This window comes from Pyxicephalus adspersus, chromosome 5 (assembly GCF_032062135.1).
Source record: "Pyxicephalus adspersus chromosome 5, UCB_Pads_2.0, whole genome shotgun sequence".
Classification (NCBI taxonomy): domain Eukaryota; kingdom Metazoa; phylum Chordata; class Amphibia; order Anura; family Pyxicephalidae; genus Pyxicephalus; species Pyxicephalus adspersus.
The window spans coordinates 85997088-86018849 of record NC_092862.1 but is presented as its reverse complement, the minus strand read 5'-3'; the positions used below and the strand labels follow the sequence as shown (position 1 = coordinate 86018849).

The 21762-nt window shown below is 39.8% G+C and overlaps 1 protein-coding gene across 5 annotated transcripts in view; it reads left to right on the top strand.

The window, feature by feature from the left end:
- MSANTD3 (Myb/SANT DNA binding domain containing 3) overlaps positions 1-21762 on the top strand; it is a 160805-nt gene that overhangs the window by 112919 nt on the left and 26124 nt on the right. The window contains exons 5-9 of one of the 5 annotated variants that reach the window (XM_072412013.1): positions 4001-4102; positions 4305-4364; positions 4635-4694; positions 4787-4840; positions 6396-6465. The exons of 3 other annotated variants lie outside the window; for them this stretch is intronic. In XM_072412013.1, the coding sequence (XP_072268114.1) occupies positions 4001-4102; positions 4305-4364; positions 4635-4694; positions 4787-4833 (269 nt within the window). In that variant the 3' untranslated portion in view covers positions 4834-4840; positions 6396-6465. The remainder of the gene's footprint in view (positions 1-4000; positions 4103-4304; positions 4365-4634; positions 4695-4786; positions 4841-6395; positions 6466-21762) is intronic. One more of the 5 variants, XM_072412014.1, reaches the window with a different exon arrangement.

Sequence of the window (21762 nt, the reverse complement as noted above, 5' to 3'; positions counted from 1 at the left end):
TTTGCTTGGAGGGTAAGCATTGATGTGACTTTGTAATCCTCATTATTGTTAGTTTCATCTTTAGCGGCAATGTTTTTGAGCTTGGTTTGTAATTGTTTCTTGGTTTCTGTTGTTTAGCAAATCTTCTGCAATGTTTTGTCATTTTTTTAAATTAATATTCAGTACAAATGTCTGCATGGTTTCCACTCCAAACTGCTACTTGAACCCCGTTTGCCTTTGTCCCATTTTCAAAGTCACATTGTCACATATTGGTTTTTGAATGTAATATGTACATATTTATTACTCTGACATTTGCACTCATATTGATTTGCTGCCACACAACTCCTCTGTTCATTTGTGGTAGTATTATAGGTTTGTTGTCATTGTGCTGTGCTGCCTGATCTTAGCACTGTTGTATACAAACACACTTCCACTTGCTGTCCAAACAGGTTGTCAATTAGTTGTCTAGCTGAGTTGCATACTCATTCTAACACACCTGATGGTGATACAGGGAGTTCCAGGTTGCCAAGCACAACATCAAACCACATTGATTGCCAAGCTCACAAGCAGGGTCAAGCACTCTTACATACCAGATAGTATGCTTTATTTATGTGTTTACATGATTCTAATCGTATTAGTAATTTTGTATAGAAAAATGCCAGGGACAATTTAACTTAGTGCTAAACATATTTTATTGCTTTGTGCCAACAAACTCATTTTTTTTTTGCTCCAACAAACTCATTTTTTTTTTTGCTCCTCAAACCAATGACCAGAATGTCAAAAGGTGTTTATACCTGTCCCACCAGGTCATCCATGACCTGTACATCTTTCTGTAAGGTAAGAAGCTAGTCTGTGCCAAGAATGACGAGGCTCCTGGACTCTATATATTTTAGAAAGGGAGTCCTTTCAAACCACGTCGCCCTAAATTTGTGCACTGAGCCAGTCTACAATTTCCTTGGTGTTTATGAAGTTTCAATGCCATTTTGGAGGAACATAAAGGTGGATTTCTCCTTTAACCGGAAGCAATATCATCCACGAATGTACAGTAGTCTGTGATGTGATATGACATTCCAGAGGCTTGGTAGCACAGCAGAGGGATGTTATCGCCCTGTAAAGAAATAGATTACATTATTAGGATGTGTTAAGCAGCATGGTTAATCATGCTTTAGTGGTAACTACATGCTGCTGGATTGTATTTTTCATGCTTTTCTGGCTGCATAAGCAATGCTTGCTCAAATCTAAACTTAATTGCACTCTGCCCTAGTTTGGCAATGTGTTTTTGTAAAGTGTCACATAAAGGTCCACCTCTTCAACAAATATGTCTGCTATTTCATTTCCAAAACGATTAAAGTGTGCTTGCTATGACTTCAACTCCTAGGTTGGTTTGTAACCCAAACATGATGTGCTGAATTCCTCCGGAATGTCCCAAGTATCACCATTGTGCAGGCACAGGTTATGTAGTATGCAGCATGCCATGATGAATCGGGCAGCTTTCCATGGTACGTACAGGAGCTGACCACCGGGCCGTGCCAAGCACAGAAACCGTGCTTTTAGCAGCTCGATGGTGTGCTCCACAACCCCCCGGCTTTTATGCAGAGCCTTGTTGTAATTATGCTCTGCTTCAGACCGGGGGGGACGCACAGCTGTCATAAGCCATTGAAGCTGCCCGTATCCTTTGTCAGCTGTAAAAAGACAAACATAATACGTGTGAGTTCTTGGTATAGTAAGTGTTCTGTGAATTCAGTGTAACACTAGAGTTTTTTTTACAAAGGTTGCTAAGGTTGTGCTCCTCGGTCAATGTATTGCTTTTTGGTTGTTAGGGGACATTGTTACTACTGACTACCACACTGCAGTACTGTGAGCTGTGAAAATAGTATTTATACTAGGGCTTCTGGGAATATATGAATGTTAGTTTTTCCCCCATGCTCCCAATATTTATAGACTATTTGCTAAATTATATGTAAGCAGGAAATATGACATATATACAATATAGGTAATAGCTTGGCATTCTGACAATGCAAAGGGACATATCAACATAATAGGTGTCTTTAGGATTTTACTACTGTTAGTTGTATTACAGTAATGACATTATACGTTACCTATTAACCAGCCCTCAGGCATTTCTCCAGAGATTAATTTCTGGTAGAGGGCTGTCTGACGCAGCATCATGGCATGATCCTGGGAAACCTGTGCGTGCACTCATGATTCTCCTGTTGGCATCACAGACTATTTGTACATTCAGTGAATGATATCGCTTCCGGTTGTGAAAGGCAATTTCCTGCAGAGGCCTGAATTGCCACATGGATGCCAATACATTCTGAAATCCCACTCGCCTGAAGAAATCCACCTTCACCTTCCTCCACTCCTAAGCTCTTTGAGGGAAGTGAATATATAGTTGGACAAGGTCCACAATGGCATTGATGACCTTCGTAAAAACCCTGGAAACTGTAAGCTGGCTTAGTCCACAAATTAAGGCCGAGGAGGTTTGAAAGGAACCCCTTCCTAAAATATACAGAGTGGCCAAGAGCCTGGTCATTCTTGGCACTGCCTGGCTTCTCTAGGTTTTTGGAGCAATTTTATCTTCCAGTAAGCTGTACAGGTCATGGATGACCTGGCAAGACAGGCGGAAAAGCCTTTTGACATTCTGGTCACGTAAATTCCCAAGGAGGCTATGCTCCAAGAAAATGCGTGGCTCCCGGGACCCGGCGCGATGTTGAAGCTTGCTACTCTGTTGTTGTTGCTGCTCCTCTTCTGCAGTAACAAGCAGAGTTGCGTTTGATGCCACAACAGCAGTGGTGAACAGCAAGTCTACTTCCAAATCCTGCTCAATGACAACAACAAGCCAAATTTCACACCCTGGCGCACATTTAAACGTATAAACGTGCGCACGTAGTGTATCCTTATAAATTTGCACAGAGCTTCTTAGCCATTCTGCATGCAAACCAAAACTTTACAAAGACAAAAAAGAACACACAAACCAGAAGGCTGCTACAAGAAAAACGAAAAGTAAGAATACACCATTTCATTTATTCCTCCAAAAAAATGTTTTTGGTGTGTTGTCCCATAACTCTTTTATTTTTTTCCTTCTAGTAACATGGAGCCAAGGAGAATGGCCACCGCCGCTGCCACCACCGCCACCACCATCGTCGCTGCTGCTGCTGCCAGCCCTGCCACCACTACCACCGTCGCTTCTGCTGCTGCCGGCCCTGCCACCACCACCACCGTCGCTGCTGCTGCTGGCCCTGCCACCACCACCACCCCAGGGTCTTCAGTCCATAGACCAACAGGCAGCTCCCCAGGCCAGCTAGGTTGCTCTGTGAAGCAGGCCAAGTAACATCTAGGCTCCTGGCCCCTTAACCTGGCACCCCAGCCAGTTTGAGCCGGACCAGGGATTCTGCTTCCAAGGCAACCAGCTTCACTCCTGAGCAAAATGCAGCCCTCATGGAGTCCTACGTACAACATTTTCCACGACTCCGTGGGGGCTTGCACTCCCAGACCTCCCATGCTGTAAGGCAGGGACTCTGTGAGGAAATTGCCAGGAGTGTAAATGCAGTGGGCAGTACACAATGGACCATTACCCAGTGTCAAAAATGTGTGAGTGACATCTTCAGACACATCAAAAGGCCCCTGGGCACAGGGGCCGGAAGGCGTGGGACCTATCGTGAACATCTTGTGCAGCGTCTCAGGGAGTACGAAAGATTGGCGATTCCATTGGCGATGCCATTCATTGAGCCAGAAACGGTGGTAGGGGTGGACTACCGGGATGACTCCGATGCTTGGCAACCATGTAAATTCAATCTTTTTACATTACATAATTACCAATGCGAATTGACTTTTGCAATTTTGTGGGATTGCAACAGTTTAATCATTAGCATTGAGAACAAAATAGGATTGTGATTTTACCTATTTATGTTTGGGGTGAAATATGAGCTCATGTTTTTTAAAATGACCTCTTTAGTGTATTTTTACCTTCTTTTGACTTGCATCAACAATGTGTGTATTTCAATTTTTTTTACAATAGTACACCCCGAGACGCATCAGTCCCCTCCTGCCCTTTGTGCTCGGGGTGATATGGATGATGAGGATGCCACTTTGCATCGAGATGACACTGGGCTTCCTCCTGGTAAGATGAACCTTCATGCACGTGTCTCCAATCATGTTTATAACCACACTCATTTGTAATATGAGTGTTTAATTTTACACATTTTTTGCTCTGGGAGTGGTATGTTTTGTGGTTAGATTTGTGGTGAACTGATCAATCCAAATAAACTTGGGTTACAGTCAAGCTCACTCTATTTCATTTGTTTTTGTGCTTTATTTACCAGATCACCATCTACAGGAGGAGGTTGTTGATCCACTGCAGAGAAGCCTGGAGGAGAATACAGGTAATTTGATTTGTGTGTGTGTTCAGCCTTCCAAAAGTAATAACCTTCGATCTTTCTATAATATATATATATATATATATATATATCTATATATATAAGATTTGTTACGTTTTCCTGGGAGATGTTTCTGGTGCAGCTTCCCTTTGGGAATGTGTGAGCTTAATATGTCAAAAATAATTTTGCCTGTGCGAAATATTGGCGACTTTTGATATGTGAAGACTTGTCACCACATTCATTCATTTTGATGTGATATATCATGTGCCTTTGTAGAACATCCATGTCTGCTGGTTTCTGGTTCTGAAGTTTTCACGGGCTGCATCCACTGTAGAGGTAGGCAAGAACTGGTCCATTAGTGTTTTTTTGGGATGTAATGGGGGAAGGAACCTTTCCCAATGTGTTCCATTTGTGTTTCTTTTGTTTAGGGTCCCTTAGGTGGACATTTACCACAAGAAGAAGAGGAGACACCTGAGGTTTCCGTAAGCAACCCATGTTTAATGTTTAGGGTTCAGAATAAATGTGTAACATTTGTTGATGTTCCAATGTCAGGATGCTGTCTGCATAATGTTATGGTGATCCACAAAGTTATGTGATATTGTAGTAATTTTTTCTTTTCCCTTTATAGCAACCAGTGGATGCAGGTGGATTGGGTCAACCCAGTGTGGGCAGCCAGCTTCTAAGCCTCATTCAGAGGCTGGTTGGCCATTTTGATAGAGTAGTGGAGTCAAGGATGTCTGCCTCAAGTTCAAATAATTTGGAACAGGTCCTTACACTCCTACATGAAAACCTCAATTAAAATCGCCAAGACCGAGAATTTAACCAACAACATCTGGCGGCCGTACATCGTCTGATAGAATCGGTCCAAGAACAATTGGCCACTTTGGGTGCCTACATGTTCAGAGTTGACCATTTCTGTAACATGTTAAGTGAATCCCTGGGCCAACAATTTCAGCTAAATCAGGCGATTAGTCACAGGCTGGGTTGGCAAATCCCAAATAGGTCCTGTTGGCCCCCCATCCCCTGCAGAGCAGCCAGCGCCATCCTTCTTCCCGGCTCCATCCTGTTCCACGGCTGATGCCTGGCCACTTCCACCTCCTGACTGCCCACCCTGTGCCCCTGACGCTCACCTCCTAACACGCGTGCAAGTAATCGTCGTGCTGTGGAGGTGGGCTGCACCCGCAGCTGTGCTGTGGAGGTGTGCCGTCAGCGTGCTGTGGGGAGGTCCCGTGGCCGAGGCCAGGATGTGGACCGGGCCCGTGGCCATACTGTGGGGGGTCCCATGGCGGAGGCCAGGATGTGGAGGTGGCTCATGGACGGGTTGTTGGGGTGGGCCGCACCCGTGGCCAGGCTGTTGAAGTGGCCCGTGGCCGTGCCTGGTCTGAGTGAAGTATGTAGATGGATGCCGGGTGCCAGGTGAGAACATTCTTCACATTCCTCCGGTCATTCTTCACTCAATTTTTTCAGGACTCCATAAGATCGTCAGTGTGGGTTTGAGTTGGTATCCTGTGTGAAGACTCTTGTTTGTATAAGATATCTTATTCTCTATTTTGTGTTTGCCCAATGTCCACAGGTTAGTGACCCTCACACTTTGACACTTTACCTATCTAAGTTTCTTTTGATGTGGCCCAAGTATGCTCTAAATGCAGTTTTGCTATCTATTCCCCGAATGTTCCAGTTTGTAAATTTGTCAAAGTGATTCTAATCAAGTATGAAATCTCAGCTCAATACTCTCCAAGTATTGCTGTAAAAAGAGCTAAACATTATTTCCAAAATACACAATTGCATCTTTGTTCACTAAATGAACACAAATCTAGTTATGTCTAGGGACTAAAAATGGCACACCTCACTTCTCTGACACTTGTCTGTATCAGATAAAAGTGCTTGCTAATAGGTCAACTACTTTTCTGTTAGTTAAAATGACATACTAAGGTGTTCAGCTGTGTATTCTATGCCAAATGTATTCTTGAATGATGTTACAATTACATATATTTTGAAGAGGACATATCTAACATACCATACTCTGTTACATTTAAGGTCACGGGATATTTAGAAAAGAAGGTGACCAATGCAGGAATGGAGCAAACTCGGCCAAGCTGCAAAACAGGTTGGTATAGGATAAGAGCATGTTTTATATTTTATGGTTCAAAGAACCATTGTGTAAAGGGATGGAATTGGATTGGCCATGCTGTAAACAGATTTAAAAATTTGCACTTGAAAGAAAATAAAAAAACATTCACAAAATCTGGCTTTTAGTTTTTTTTATTCTCCCCCCAATAACTTAAAATGTGAAAAACCCAACAAATATAAAAATATAACCAAACTTTTTTTTTTAACATGTGTACAAAAAACAATATTTTTTAAAGCGGAACCGCCTGGGCATACCCCGAGGAGGGGCCATCCTGAACCGGCGCTTCATGGCAGACATCCTCCGGTGCAGCCAATACAGGCTATCCTGTCTACTTCCTGGCGGGTAAGGATTAAACAAACATATTACCCAGAAAAGTTTAGTCCAAACATTTTTTAAAAGTACTGTCCTTGTAAAAACCAAACAAATGAAAATATAAATTTACCAGGAGGATGTCTGCCATTTCGCCAGGGTTGGGGTGGCGGTGGTGGAAAAAATGAGAGGTAAGTACTGACCAAATGTAACAGTATAATATGTGACATTTAACCTTTGTCTTCTGTTAAAAGCTGCTTAGACATGAAGCTAGTCATACACTTCTAATGATACTTGATGGAGTTAGGCCTAACAAAGTATCTCCTACTCTATTTTCATGGTTTTAAAGGAATGTTCACAATATCCAAAATGGAGAAATACTTACATTCAGATGAGGAACTTGTGTCCTGTGAAGGAGGTGCTGGCAAGGGTGCTCCAGTAGCTCTAGATAAAAAATGAACACCATAAGTAAAAGTTGGTGGGCAGGACTAAAGTAGATTTGTAAGGTTAGTTAAGGTGAATAGATTAATGCAGAACTTCTAAATGATACTTTTTGCCTATGTCCAAAAATTCTGAGCAAACATTTGTCAGTACAACTATGGACAACTAAACAACTCATGTCTATTTTTGTTCATGCTAGCCAACAACCTAGAAAGAACCTTCATTTGATGCATGAATAATAACTGGAAGCTACATGAAATCCTTCTAGATCTTTTTATTTGTAACCAAAAATGGTGAAAGTAGTGTGAGAATGTATTGAATTGCAACATATGTTACAAATTGATTGATTGATTCAACCTTGATTCTAAGGTTAGCTTACAGGCAATCTCCTCGGCCGCCTCCTCTCCTTCATCGGAGGACTCTGGCTGCTGATGTTGGGCAGCAGGCTCCTCCTCTGGAGATGGCTCCTCCCCCCCCCGGGGATGGCACATCCTCCTCTGACTGGCTCCTCCTCCAGTGAAGCCTCCACATCCCCCGGGGATGTCTCCTCCTCCTCCTCCACATCCTGGGGGACGGCTAGCCGCCTGTGTGGCCGCTGTATAATTTGCAGCCGCCGGCGTGATGGAGAGTTGGCTGTAATAACAAAAACAAATATCCAAAATTATTAAGGAAGTAAAATATAGGAAGTGAAAAACAAACAGTTCTAGGCTAAACGATACTACTTTACACAAACATAAATTCTAAAACACCACTCCTTAACAAGAGGAGAAAACAAAATGAAAAACTTACCAGACAGGATGCAGTCCCCCACTTCATGTACCAAATCGGCCCTCCTCCGCTTGAGGTCGCTCCAAACATGTTGGACCTTGGGGACAGTTGGGCGCGTACCTGCAAGGGTCCACAGCCTGTCTACCAGCCTCTTCAGTATTTGTCGCTTTACAAAAATCGACCTCTGCTGGCCATATCGCCGCAGAATCATCGTCTAAAGAAAAAGAGAAACAAAATGTGAGTTATTTCGACAACAACCAAACACCTCTTAACCACCTGGCCGTTAAGCCCGAGCATGTTCGGAGTAAAAACTTTTGTAATTTTCGTTAACCCCGAGTTTTTCTCACCAGGTGGTTAAATGTAAACAAATGTTATATTGCAATCCGATTGTCATTAATTGTATGACAATCGGATTACAACTGAAAGCAAATACTTACCCAGTGTCCGCAGCTCCTCTTGCAGCAATAAAAGATTTGCTATTGCTGCTGGCATCTGCAGTGAGATGTCAAGCACAATGCAGAAATCCTGCATTGTGCTGTGCATCTCTCAAGAGATGCCAGCAGCAGCAGCCTCCAGCGTCTCTGTCTCTGTCTGTGTGAGGCACGCAGGGAAATCCCCTCCTCACATCACTCGGAGGATGAGTCATCTTCTGGGTGATGTGATTGGTGATGTATGGGGGTGTGTCAGGGAGGGAAATTTAAAAGCAGATTACAATGTAATCTGCTTTTAAATGGTTTTTACAGTACAAAAACACCACACAACATGAAATAAAAATAAAAGTACATTTTTAATTTTACTTTTAGATTACATTGTTGTCTATTATTTCAATATTGTTTTAAATTATTATTTATATTTATGTATTATATTATAATTTATGATTTTATTATATTAAATAAATCATAATTATAATACCCGGGAGTTAATCCTAAGAATTACAAGCCCACAATATAAACAAAAATTTCTATGCAAAAAAAATAGGATAGGATTTTATTAAAAGTACATTTTTTTTTACATGATTGTGTGTTTCAAACTGTTTTTTTATATTCATGATATCTACTAGACCCTTGTTCGGACATATTTCTGTAACTTACAGGTCTAAAATGTAAAAAAAAAAATTTCATGAAAAACAGTGTAACGCTTTTGAAATCTAGACGCTTACAGAAATCTAGACATCAGTGTAACGCCCAGGAGGTTAAAAACAAAAAAAGAGATCACTGATTGATATATTTTCTGTTATGTTATATGCAAATTGACATAGTTTGGTTGCAATTGTAAACTGTTTGTATGTTAATATTGTGTGTAGATATATATGGGTATACTATTACTATTACTAAGAAGCTTCCGGTTGCCACCCCACTAAGCTTAATCCTAATTAAACCATTGTAAAAACAATAATTGTGCTCCTAGATGTAAACTCTGTTTATCCGGTTTTAGTAAAACATTAGTAAGTGCCAGACATACATACATACATACAATCTAGGGGCAAAATGTAAGCACCGTTGCATTAGGTCAGATAATGCAGCACATGTGGATTTATTTTGTTAACACAGGAAAAGATCATTTCCAGCCTTGCGTGATAGCTAGGAGGCTAATTAGTGCTCTTCAAATGCTCTACCTCCGATTGAGCTGGATGGGGTAGAATCATGAAGATTTTTAAAAACTGTACATACACACATTGAAATATGTGCATGTACAAAGTTGTCAACAGCCAACTTTAGGTGTATGGACCTCTACCCAGCTCTCATCTGTAGCTCTAATCCATTGAAAGAACAATAGAGGACACTCCATTCTCAGCTGTCATCCATGCAGAGGATTCCAGCTGCCGATAAGAGCTGGGCAGTGAGAACAGCGCAGCTAGAATGAGATGGGGACACAGGCTGTCCCTCCCCCATTCCATAGCTTTGCTGTGGCTTCTATATAAAAATCTACATTGATAAATGTATCCACTCTGTGGCCATGTGTAACAACATCATGGGCACAGTGTGATATCTGTGTGTGGGAATTCTGCATGTCTTGCAGCCTTACAACTCTGTGTACAAGCACAGAGGACACTCATAGATAATAGTCCCAAAATATCTACAAAATCTCAGCCTAACAGATTTCAAGCATTAGAAGATATGGGGATCCCAATTGCAAACACTATAGAAAATCCTACATTGGGAATGCTTTTTCCAAAGCAAGTGCACATAGGAGTCCTTTATTTAAAAAGTGCCCCCCCCCCCGGGCCCATTTACATAGCAAGGAGCAACTGTCTCCCAACTTGAACCTATATTTTCTAGTTTATGCACCTCACCCTTCCTAATAAATTGTGATTCTTGAAATGTAGGTATAAATTTCAGGTTAACACCCAATTCTCCTTGCTATGTAAGTGGCTCAGGGGAGACATGAATGGGCCTTTTCGCCTTTTGCCTCCTAGATGCACTTGCTTTTTAAACAGCAACAACCTCCAAGAAATGTGGTTGAGTAGTAGCTAGTAGGATACTCAATATTTCAAGAAGTTACAAACAAGGGTTTAGGACATGTGAAGGATTAAAGGGGGTGAGTTCTTAGGCTGAGGAATATGAGAAGCAGCCTTAAAACACATTTAAATGTGCAAACATGCATGATGCATAAAAACACATTTAAATGTGCAAACATGCACATGCATGATGCATAAAAACACACACTATATATATATATATATATATATATATATATATATATATACACACATACATATATATACATACATTTACATACACACACACACACATCTACAGGAGCAAGCAAGGAAAAAATCTAGTTCGCTAGCAAAAGCAAAGTTTTGCCCGCCAGAGCCCACTGGAATTTCTTTCCAGGAGGATCACAGGGTCTGGCATCGGATCCATTTAGGTAGGCGCCTGTGTAAAGAGGTGAAATCAGGTAACTCTTTCTAAACCTGAAAATATTAGGTCATGTAAAAATATGCGTATTTTGCATCTAATATAAATGTTTAAAACATTTAAACAGGCCAAACATTTTTATTTAGGTCTAAATGAAAGATGTGTGCCATTAGAAACATTTATTTTTTTGGGGAACAGTGACTTTTAATGTAAGCTTGCCAGTGTCAAACTGCCGGGGATGCGCGGCTCCAGCAGCGAGATTTCGGTTGATAACGTCCGCGGGAATACGCTTGCGCCTGAAATTTAGTTAATAAATCGATCGAAGGCTTACGATTTTGGATCGCGAATATGAATGTGCAAGCGAGCTTCCAATTTTGCCTGGTGAATCAGCCTTCCCACATTCAAATGACAATATGACTTTGAGAATAGAACAAAAGCAACGAGGGGGGTCGAGTGCCAGTTTGGAGTGGAAAGTATGCATACATTTGTACTAATTATTTGTGGATAGAATGACAAAACATTGCTGAAGAATTGCTAAACAACAGAAACCATAATTAGAAACCAGGCACAAAAACATTGCAGCAACAGATGAAGCCAACAATAATGAAGATTACAAAAAGTCACATCATTGCATACCATCCAAGCAAACTTACTTGAATAATCTCCCCACATACACACAAACCAGTCTAGTTAAAATAGTAAAAATGAAATTGCATATGGATTTATATACATTTCAATGTATTTTGACATACACACACACACAAGTGAAATCACTAAATGTTCCTTGATACATGTATTATAACATCTTTGGCAACAAGCTTTTTTTTCCAAATATTTGATTTCTCTAAAGCCAAACTAGAATAAAATTTGAAACAAATCCAAAATGCTTGGTCTCATTTTTTTTACAATCATACAACTGTGTGATGACATATTATAAAGTGCTAAAGTTATTAAAAAAGAACAAGCACTAAAGATTCAAATTGACCTGTAATGGACTGTAGATGCGCACAGAACAGGGACCAGGTGTGCGCTAATTGATTGCTATGACCATTGACAGAGCTTAACAGATCCTCCTGAATCACCCAGCTGAAAATGAAGTCGCCCTAATTGGCAATTTCTCGACCCTACTGTTCATTTATCAATGATGTAAGCCGGCAGGTGACTTTAGTATTATCGGCTCACGGTAATACGCTGCGGCCAGTGGTGCAATTTTCACGCAGCAAGTTTATGCGCATTATCGTGATAAATCAACACCACTGACTCAAAGCAAAATGCACCCTGAAATGGAGAGATCTAAAAACATCAGTTGGGAGAAAGAAACCTTAAAATCTGTAGCAGCTGGCAAAGGAAGAGTGGTCCAAAATTTAATTAGAGAGATGCAAAAGACCTAATGATTGTTACAGAAAGTGATTAACATCATTTCCTGTCTTCCAAAGGGTGTGCTACCAATTGAGAGTGAGTAAGTAAGTTGAGAGTGACAAAAATTTTGTCCAGGCCATATTTTTGTTTTGTGTGTAATTGAAACAATTTTCTTGCAGAAGTGGTGCATTTTCTGACAAATGTGTATATATATATATATATATATATATATACACACATATATATACATATATATACACACCGTAATACATTTACATATATTGCTTTTAATTTTTCATGTTTGTGTAAGTAAAAAAACATAGTTTGAGTACTGCAATATAAGTTTTACAGCAGGAATTACCTTTTTTGAATCTTTTGCCGTTTTTTAATGTTTAAAGTGACAAATACAAAAAGAGAAAAGAGAAAAGAGAAAAAAGAGTAAAAAGATACCATGACATGGGGAGCAGAGTACTGCAAAAGCAAGATTTACATGTTTGTGCCTTTCAATGTTTGAAAAAAAATCTGCTCTGACTGTATTTTACCATATCCCTACTAACTAAACTTTACAGCAACAAAAAGTACCCAAATCGCCTGTTGTACAGTATCAGGCAGCAGCAAAAAAAAACAAGTACATGTCTCACTGCACTATATCTGTAATGGAGGATAAGCCACCCCACACCTTTAAATTATTGCAAGGTGTGGCTGGGCAGGCATCCACAAAGACAGAGAATAGATGTCCATGCCATCTCCTGTTCCTGACTCTAATTGGAGCTCTAGGACAGCATGAGAGAGCCAAAGCATTATGGGAAAGCTAATGCCCTGACTCTCCCAAATTTGAACTGCAAATAATGGCAATGCTTGGGATGTTTGGCTTGAATGCGCACTTTTCGGGCTGAACTTCGGATGGACTCAAACACCAAGCATATCAACAAGTAATTCAAATAATTATACATTATAAAAGGATACATAAAAAGATACATTATAAAAGGATACAAAACACTATTACATAACCCTGTACTTCACATGAATATTAAACATACTTTATAAAGTGATCACAGCACTAAAGTAATTTAAAAAAAGCAGCATCAGTTTTAGTGTTTGGGGGCAACAAATCACCTAGATTCCCCCTCTCCATGCATTACAATTTCTGAAATGACTGATCTTTCATTGTTACTGCTGAGTTTGTCATCCTAAGCACTAGTGTTGGTTGAATAGCTCACTATTCGATTCGTCAGCTATTCGCTGGAATAGAGCAAAATTACTCGGGTGGTCGAATGTCAAAGTCAAACACCATTAAAGTCAATAGGAGGAAAAATGCGGGTTTTTTTCAGCACTGTGTAGAGCTTCTACAGCCTCCAAACAGATGTAAAAAGATACATTATAAAAGGATACATAAAAAGATACATTATAAAAAGATACATTGTAAAAGGATACATAAAAAGATACATTATAAAAAGATACAAAACACTATTACATAACCCTGTACTTCACATGAATATTAAAGAGCACCTGTCACATCAATATTACGCTAAAGCTAGGTACACACTTCCAATAATTATTGTTAGAAAACGAACGATTACGACCGATCAACGATTATGCACGAATATACTTGAACAATCATATTGTGCACAATTCTGTACATGCTGTAACAATATGATCGTTCAAATATAATCCACCAACAGTGTTCACACGCTAGATACAATCTTTTGAACGATGCAGGGAGGGACATGTAAAGGAGAAAGTGTACCGCAGAAACATGCACGATCACTGAACGACCGTACACACGATAGATAGTGAAAGATCGTCCGCCAATCAGATCCACCATGGCGGTCGTTCATTTCCAATGACAATCCTCGTTCGTCGGTGTCCTTGGTCACTTTTTTTTTGGCCAATTTGTTGTTCATCGGTTGTTCGACAGTTGTTTCTAACAATAATTATTGGACGTGTGTATGCAGCTTTAGTCAACACGGACTGTTTCCCCAGCGTTTAACCTGAGGCTTTTTAAAGCCCATATTTGAAGTCCCCATGCATTCCCATGGGCTAATCTACACCAGAAAGTTTCCTTCAGGCACGTTTTTGAGCATTATCTTAAACGTTGCTTGCAACATTTAAAAGATTAAAACGCTGGATAAACGTGGGAAAATGCTTCCATTGAACTCAATGGAGGCTTTTTCAAGTGTTTTTTAGTTTTTATGAAAGCTTCCATTGAAAACAATGGGGGTTTTTATAAACATTTTTAGCAGAACTTTGGATTCTGGAAGCCCCCTTTAATAAGGAGACTCCCAGATCTCCACCGTCCCATCCTGGGGAATAAGTACAGGGGTACATAAAACCCCTTACTCATTCCCTGAAAGGGTTAAAATATAAGAAAAATAGGACAAGGTTTTAATGTTAAATTATTTTATTAATGTGTGTGTGTTTGTGTAATTAAACTTTTTTTTACAGGTTATCCCAATGACAGGATGATTTCCAGGGTTGCAATGAGCATAGCCCTGGAAAACCTCCTGACAGTAAGAGATTGCAGGGCACTAGGGGTTAAATGAGGACAAGCCTCTCCATTCACCCCTAGTGCTCTGTGATTAGCTGAGGTTTTACATTTCTCAGCCATTCAGCACTAGACATGAATGGGGAGACTTGTGCTCATTCATCTCTAGTGCTCTGTGATTGGCTGAGAAATAGGAAACCCTGATGACAGCTCAAGCATCATCAGTCAGCAGAGCTTTACCATGCTGACAGCTCTGCTCACCTGATCACTCCCGCAGCCCTAGAGGAGCTGTGACATGTATTACAGATACAGAACATGTCACAGCTCCTCTAGGGCTGCCGGAGCGATCAGGGGAGCAGAGCTGTCAAGCATAGTAAAGTTCTGCTAACTGCTCTGCTCCCTGATTGGCTGAGGAAAGGGAAATCCTGATGATGCCTTTGCTGTCATCAGGCTTTCCCTTACCTCAGGGAGCAGAGCAATCAGCGGAGCTTTACTATGCTGACAGCTCTGCTCCCCTGATTGCTCCTGCAGCCCTAGAGGAGCTGTGACATGTGTTCTGTATATGTAATACATGTCAAAGCTCCTCTAGGGCTGCGGGAGTAATCAGGGGAACGGAGCTGTCTGCATAGTAAAGCTCCGCTGACTGCTCTGCTCCCTGATTGGCTGAGGAGAGGGAAATCCTGATGATGCTTGAGCTCTCATCAGGGTTTCCTATTTCTCAGCCAATCACAGAGCAGTAGAGGTGATGAATGGAGATACGTATCTCCATTCAACCTCTATTGCCCTGGTATTGCCTGCGGTTACAGCTAATTGAAAGCACCTGCTTCCAATTAGCTGTAACCGCAAAGTTCCCACGGTCTGGGAATCCCACATTGACATTATGATTCATAATGTCATTGTCGGATAACCTGTAAAAAAAAAAAAAAAAACAAGTTAAAATAACACATACAAATTAAATTCATTTAAGATGAATTTTTTTTTTTTTAAACTTTTTTTCCCAAAATTTTTGTAGTCGAATCCCGTGTTTTTCGGGTCGGGTCTATCCGAATTCGAACAGATATTTTCGGGTCGAATTCGAACATCAACACTACTAAACACCTTCTAGCCTGAAATGTTCACTGAAAGGCTAACGCCTGGGTCAATTTGGAACATTTTTTCTCTACCCCACTTTTTTCAGTGGCTTTGGTAGAACTGCAACACAAATATATACCCTCCTATAGGTGCTACTTTAAAGATCTTTCACAAAGGTAATCATAATTGTCTGCTTTTTCTGGTCCTTTGACCCCAATAAACTTTAAACCTGCATTTCCTCTGGGGATGTTGTCTAGTTTCATGTGCAATTGTGCTTCACAACCTAATCAGCAGGCATATAACTTTTTTACCAAAAAAATCACAATATGGAGCTATAGGTTGCAGTCCCAGACCAGGAGCTATTAATTATCTGTTAAAAAAAACTTTGGGAGATGTTAAAACCCTTTGTTTTGGGTAAGTGAGGAAGGAACAACATCTCCAGTCAGTCATTTCAAAGATGTAGCTTTCCCTTTGAAAAACTACTTTGGCCGCTTTTGTATAGTGATCATATAGTGTATAGTCCCTAGTTTTTAGAATCTGTGCAATTTGCACTAATATATGGTTTCCTGCAAATGTACTATAATTTTACAATACAAACATTTAAGTGTAAGTAATTAGGTTTATAAATATATTAGGCGTACTAAAATGTGCTATGAATATGTGTTTTCCAAAATGACTGTTACAAAAATACTTTTTTTTGCATATTTTATTTACATCTTACGGGTTTATTTACATATACGGGTTGTCCCCGAGGTAAGGACATCCAACCTAAAGAATATGTAAATAAAAATGAGAAAGGATCCCCTCAGCTTCTATCTAGATAAGCAGGCATAAAGGTGGCCACCCCTAAAGAGTTACTGAGTTAAATGAAGAAGAAAGAAAAGATGGGGTTTTGGCCTTGATTTTAAAAGATAATTATGTATTGTTCATAGGATTCATACACAATTTATGCGACAATGGAAATGTTTTTACCCTGCCCATTAAAAAGCATGGACTGGGGTTCACACACTATACATAGATCCACTAGCGTTTTAATATTGAACCATTGAGTCTTATTAACCCAACGCGTTTCGCCACTGTGGGCTTCCTCAGGCATACCTTACCTATTACCCTACCAGTTTAACAACCTTATCATACTACATTTCCCCATCCATTTTTTGACCTCTACAGGCACCCTCTGATATAAAGGTGCCCTCATCTCACCCTGGAACACGCTACATATTACTCATGCGATAAGTAAGCATTTATTTATTCCTTCGTCTCTTTTGACTGACAATTCTTAACATAAGTTTACCAATAATATAGGTTAACTACCCTAGTACGAATAACAGCATCTAAATTTCTTCCTGATATATATGCATAGATACATTGACATATTGTTTTGGAATTTTTTCTTGAACAAGTCTATATGGTTTAAACATACTTATTGACATACAAATCCGTTTGATGTACTCATGTCATATGTATACCCTAAATAGGTAACTACATTTTTTTGGCAAAACAATTGCATGTGTAGATATATTTTTGATTGCATATATGGGGATGTACTTGTACATATACATGTGTATTTGTGTATGTGCAGGTACAGACTATAAGATGATATATATATATATATTTTTTCTTTTTGTGAAATTTGAACTTTTCTTGCACGATGTAACTATATCAGATATACTGTATATTTAATGACAAATATTCTGTTACTGTACTACACCTATCTTTTAGACAGGCAAAGTCTACGCTACATACCCCTGAGGAAGCCCAAAAAGTATCGCACGATACTTAAACCATATAGTAGTATAGTTGATCTATGTTAGAAATAGGATTCAAATATTGTGTGAATAAATTTTATTTTTCTAACAGAATTGCCAGTAAAAGCCTGCTTTCTCGCTCACTGTGCTTTAGACTTAGACTTACTCAGGCTTGGCAACTGTTAACTTCAATTATTTAGGGAGTCCCTTTTGGTAGAATCCATTTCCCCCTTTCCCTTCACTACGCATCCATAAATATTTGGACAGAGACAACTTTTTTCTAATTTTGGTTCTGTACATTACCCACAATTAATTGTAAATGAAACAACTCCGATGCAGTTGAACTGCAGACTTTCAGCTTTAATTCAGTGGGTTGAACAAAAAGGTCGCATAAAAATGTAAGGAACTTAAGCCTTTTTTAACACAATCACTTCAATTCAGGGGCTCAAAAGTAATTGGACAAATTAAAAGCTGAAAATAAAATGTTTATTTCTAATACTTAGTTGAAAACCCTTTGCTTGCAATGACAGCCAGTAGTCTTGAACTCATGGACATCACCAGATGCTGTGTTTCCTCCTTTTTAATGCTCTGCCAGGCCTTTACTACAGCAGCTTTCAGTTGCTGTTTGTGTGTGGGCCTTTCTGCCTGAAGTTTAGTCTTCAACAAGTGAAATGCTTGCTCAATTGGGTTCAATTCAGGTGACTGACTTGGCCATTCAAGAAAATTCCATTTCTTTGCTTTATTAAACTCCTGGGTTGCTTTGGCTGTATGTTTTTGGTCATTGTCCATCTGCCTCCCAATCAATTTCACTGCATTTAGCTGGATTTGAGCAGACAGTATGTCTCTGAACACCTCAGAATTCATTCAGCTGCTTCTGTCCTGTGTCACCTCATCGATAAACACTAGTGTCCCAGTGCCATCTGTAAAACATGGCCATCACACCGCCATGTTTTACAGATTATGTGGTATGCTTTGGATCATGAGCTGTTCCACGCCTTCTCCATACATTTTTCTTGCAATCATTCAGGTAAAGGTTGATCTTAGTTTCATCTGTCCAAAAAATGTTTTCCAGAAATTTTTTCTTAAATTATTTATTTTGTATCTGTTTTTTATTTTACACTTGTTTTTTTTATTTTTTACAGGTTATCCCACAATGACATTATGAATCATAATGTCATTGTGGGATTCCTGGACCGTGGGAACTGTGCAGTCACAGTTAATTGAAAGCAGGTGCCTTCAATTAGCTGTAACCGCAGGCAATAGGAGGGCCCCCCCCCCCCGAAATCAACTCCAGGCCTTTTATCTGTCTGAAGTGATTGTGTAAAAAATTGTGGTAATGTACTGAACCAAAATTAGGAAAAAAGTTGTCTGTCTAAATATTTTTGGACCTAACTGTAAATAGCAGATGGGCTGTCAGGATGATCAATGCTTTCATCCTCATTACTACCTGTACAGGCATTTCTCTCTGGACTTCTAACAATATCCACAATTTCTGAATCAGTGTATTGATGAACTGGAAGCACGTTATCATCAACATCTATCCATCACCAACATCTTCATTTATCCTTGATGAAAGCTCCTTGGCATCAGGATTAGTTACATCTTTAACATATTCAAGAAGTTCCTGTATAAGCCGCTTTTCATTGGTAACCCTAACCCCTGCCAAATTATTTTCACTGACTTTGTTAGAATGAGAAGTAATCATTAAACTTGGCCACAATTTATTCTATCCATTTATCAGTGTTGATGTTTTCACAGACTTCCAGCCATTGGCAACACAATACACTGCATCCTTAATGTTAAATTCTTTTATGAACTTCTGTATTGGGTGCCTAAATTAACTGAACTTACTAGGCACCTCATAAACAGGGATCAATACATATATACTTCATAGAACGTATAATGCCATTGTCCTGTGGTTTCATTATTGATGTGCAGTTGAGTGGGAGGTAGACAACAAAAGCATGATCTTTCACTAGAAGATCCGCTTTTGGATGTGCCAAACAATTGTCTAAAACAGTGGTCGCCAACCTCGGTCCCGAGGACTACTAAAATTACCCATGGCATGGTTATGTAATCATGACGTCACTATGGGGGAGGTTTCTCCACCTTTAAGTGACACCCGGCTCCAAGCGCATGCGCAGTCAGGAGCCGGGTGTCACTCAAAGGGGGAGAAACCTCCTCATAGTGACGTCATGATTACAAACCATGCCCATTCTTCTATCGTAGATCTGAGTCTGCGATGAGAGAGTGGGCGGGTTGTGTCCAGGGACACAACCCGCCCACCTCCGTGACTAGAAACTGTACTGGGGATGTGGTCCATGGCTCTGGCCAGTGTGTACCCCCAGCAGGGTCCATTTTCCTGACCCCGCTTGGGGGTGCACCGACCAGAGCCACGGACTCCCTAAATGTCTGAATGACAGTGTCATTCTCTTGAAGGCCCTCGGACATAAACTTTTCCCCGATAACAAGCAACTTACATCTATAAGTACCTGCAGCATTAGAGCGGCACATTACTGTGACACGATCTTTTGAAGTTTAAACCCTGATGGCAATTCTGCATCCTGTTGTTAGAGTTTTTTTTTTAACAAAACAAGGCAGTCTCGTCAGCATTTTACACTTGTTTAGGACTTAAATGTTCATCACTAACTAACCTTGCAAATTCGTCCACATATGCATTAGCCGCATCTTTGTCTGCTGAATGTTTTTCACCACACACCACACGAAACTGTAAGCCATGTCGCGACTTGAAATGATGCAAACAACCTTCTGAATATTAACACTTGTGTTGCAATCCCAGCTTTTCATGAAACACTTTGGTTTGTTCCTTTAATAAATCACCAGAAATTTTCACACTTTCACTTACATGAAGATTAAGCCAGGTTATAAAAACTTGGTCCAGTTCTGAACTTTTTCCCTCCGTCATTGACTTCCTCACAAACATTTCCTTTTATGATCCACTGTCAGAAAAGTCCTTTAGCAGTTTTTCTTTGTTTTTTAATATCATATACAGTTGAAGAGCCAATGTTGTATGTTTCACAAATGGTTCTCACTATAAAGTTTTTTTAGCAGTTCCACTTTCTCTGCAATAGACAACGCATGATGTTTACGTTTTACACCTCTTTTCTTTGGCAAAATGCCTGAATCTTTGCCGGAATCCATAAAGAACACAGCAGCAAATAAATGAGAAGGAAAGCACGTGCAAGCAAGACCTAACAGCTGTTTCTGCAGAACAGTGTCAGCAAAGTAGTGGCCAAACATGGTACTGCAGTCCCTGTATTAAAAAAAAATTTGATCTGAAGTTCATGCCGGAAAACTGAAAGAAACGGATTATCGGTGGCCAGATTTTCGATTGTCAACATGGTAATGTATTTTTATTGAAGTTTTTTTTTAATAGAAAAGTACATAAGAAAAACAGAAAGAACAAATTCTAAATAGACATAAAACAGTGGAATTACCAGTTAAACATCGGAGCAAAAGATGAGAATAAAAAAAAACTGGTTGCATTAACCACAGCAGAATCTCTAACATTCAGTATGAAAAACATGTTACTGTTGGAGGAATTGGCAGATCACGTGGAATGTGCATTGAGGCGCGTCTCAACATAATCCTCCCATGTACTTGGACTTTGCTAAAGCATTTGACACTGTACCCCACAGATGGTTAATATGCAAGCTAGGGTCAATAGGTTTAGAAAAGTCCATCTGTAAAATTATATTGAATTGGCTTAAAGATCACATCCAGAGAGTTGTAAATAATGATTCATACTCTGAATGGTCTAAGGTTATTAGTGGTGTACCCCAGGGTTCAGTGTTGGGACCTTTACTGTTTAACATCTTTATAAATTATATAGAGTTTGGGAAATAAAAGTACCATTTCTGTGTTTGCAGATGACACCAAACTATGTAATGGAATCATGTCCATACAGGATGTCTATAATCTACAAGCAGACCTGAATGTACTGTTTGATTGGGCAGCCAAGTGGCAAATGACATTTAATATAGATAAATGTAAAATTATGCACTTGGGTGCTAACATGCATGCTTCATACTGTCTAGGGGGAGTCAGAAATAGAAAAAGGATCTGGGGGTTCTGGTCGATCATAGACTTAATATCAGAATGCAATGCCAAGCTGCAATATCTAAAGCTAGTAAAGTACTTTCTTGTATTAAAAGAGGAATTGACTGCAGAGATTGAGACATAATCCTGCCCCGTACAAAGCATTGGTCAG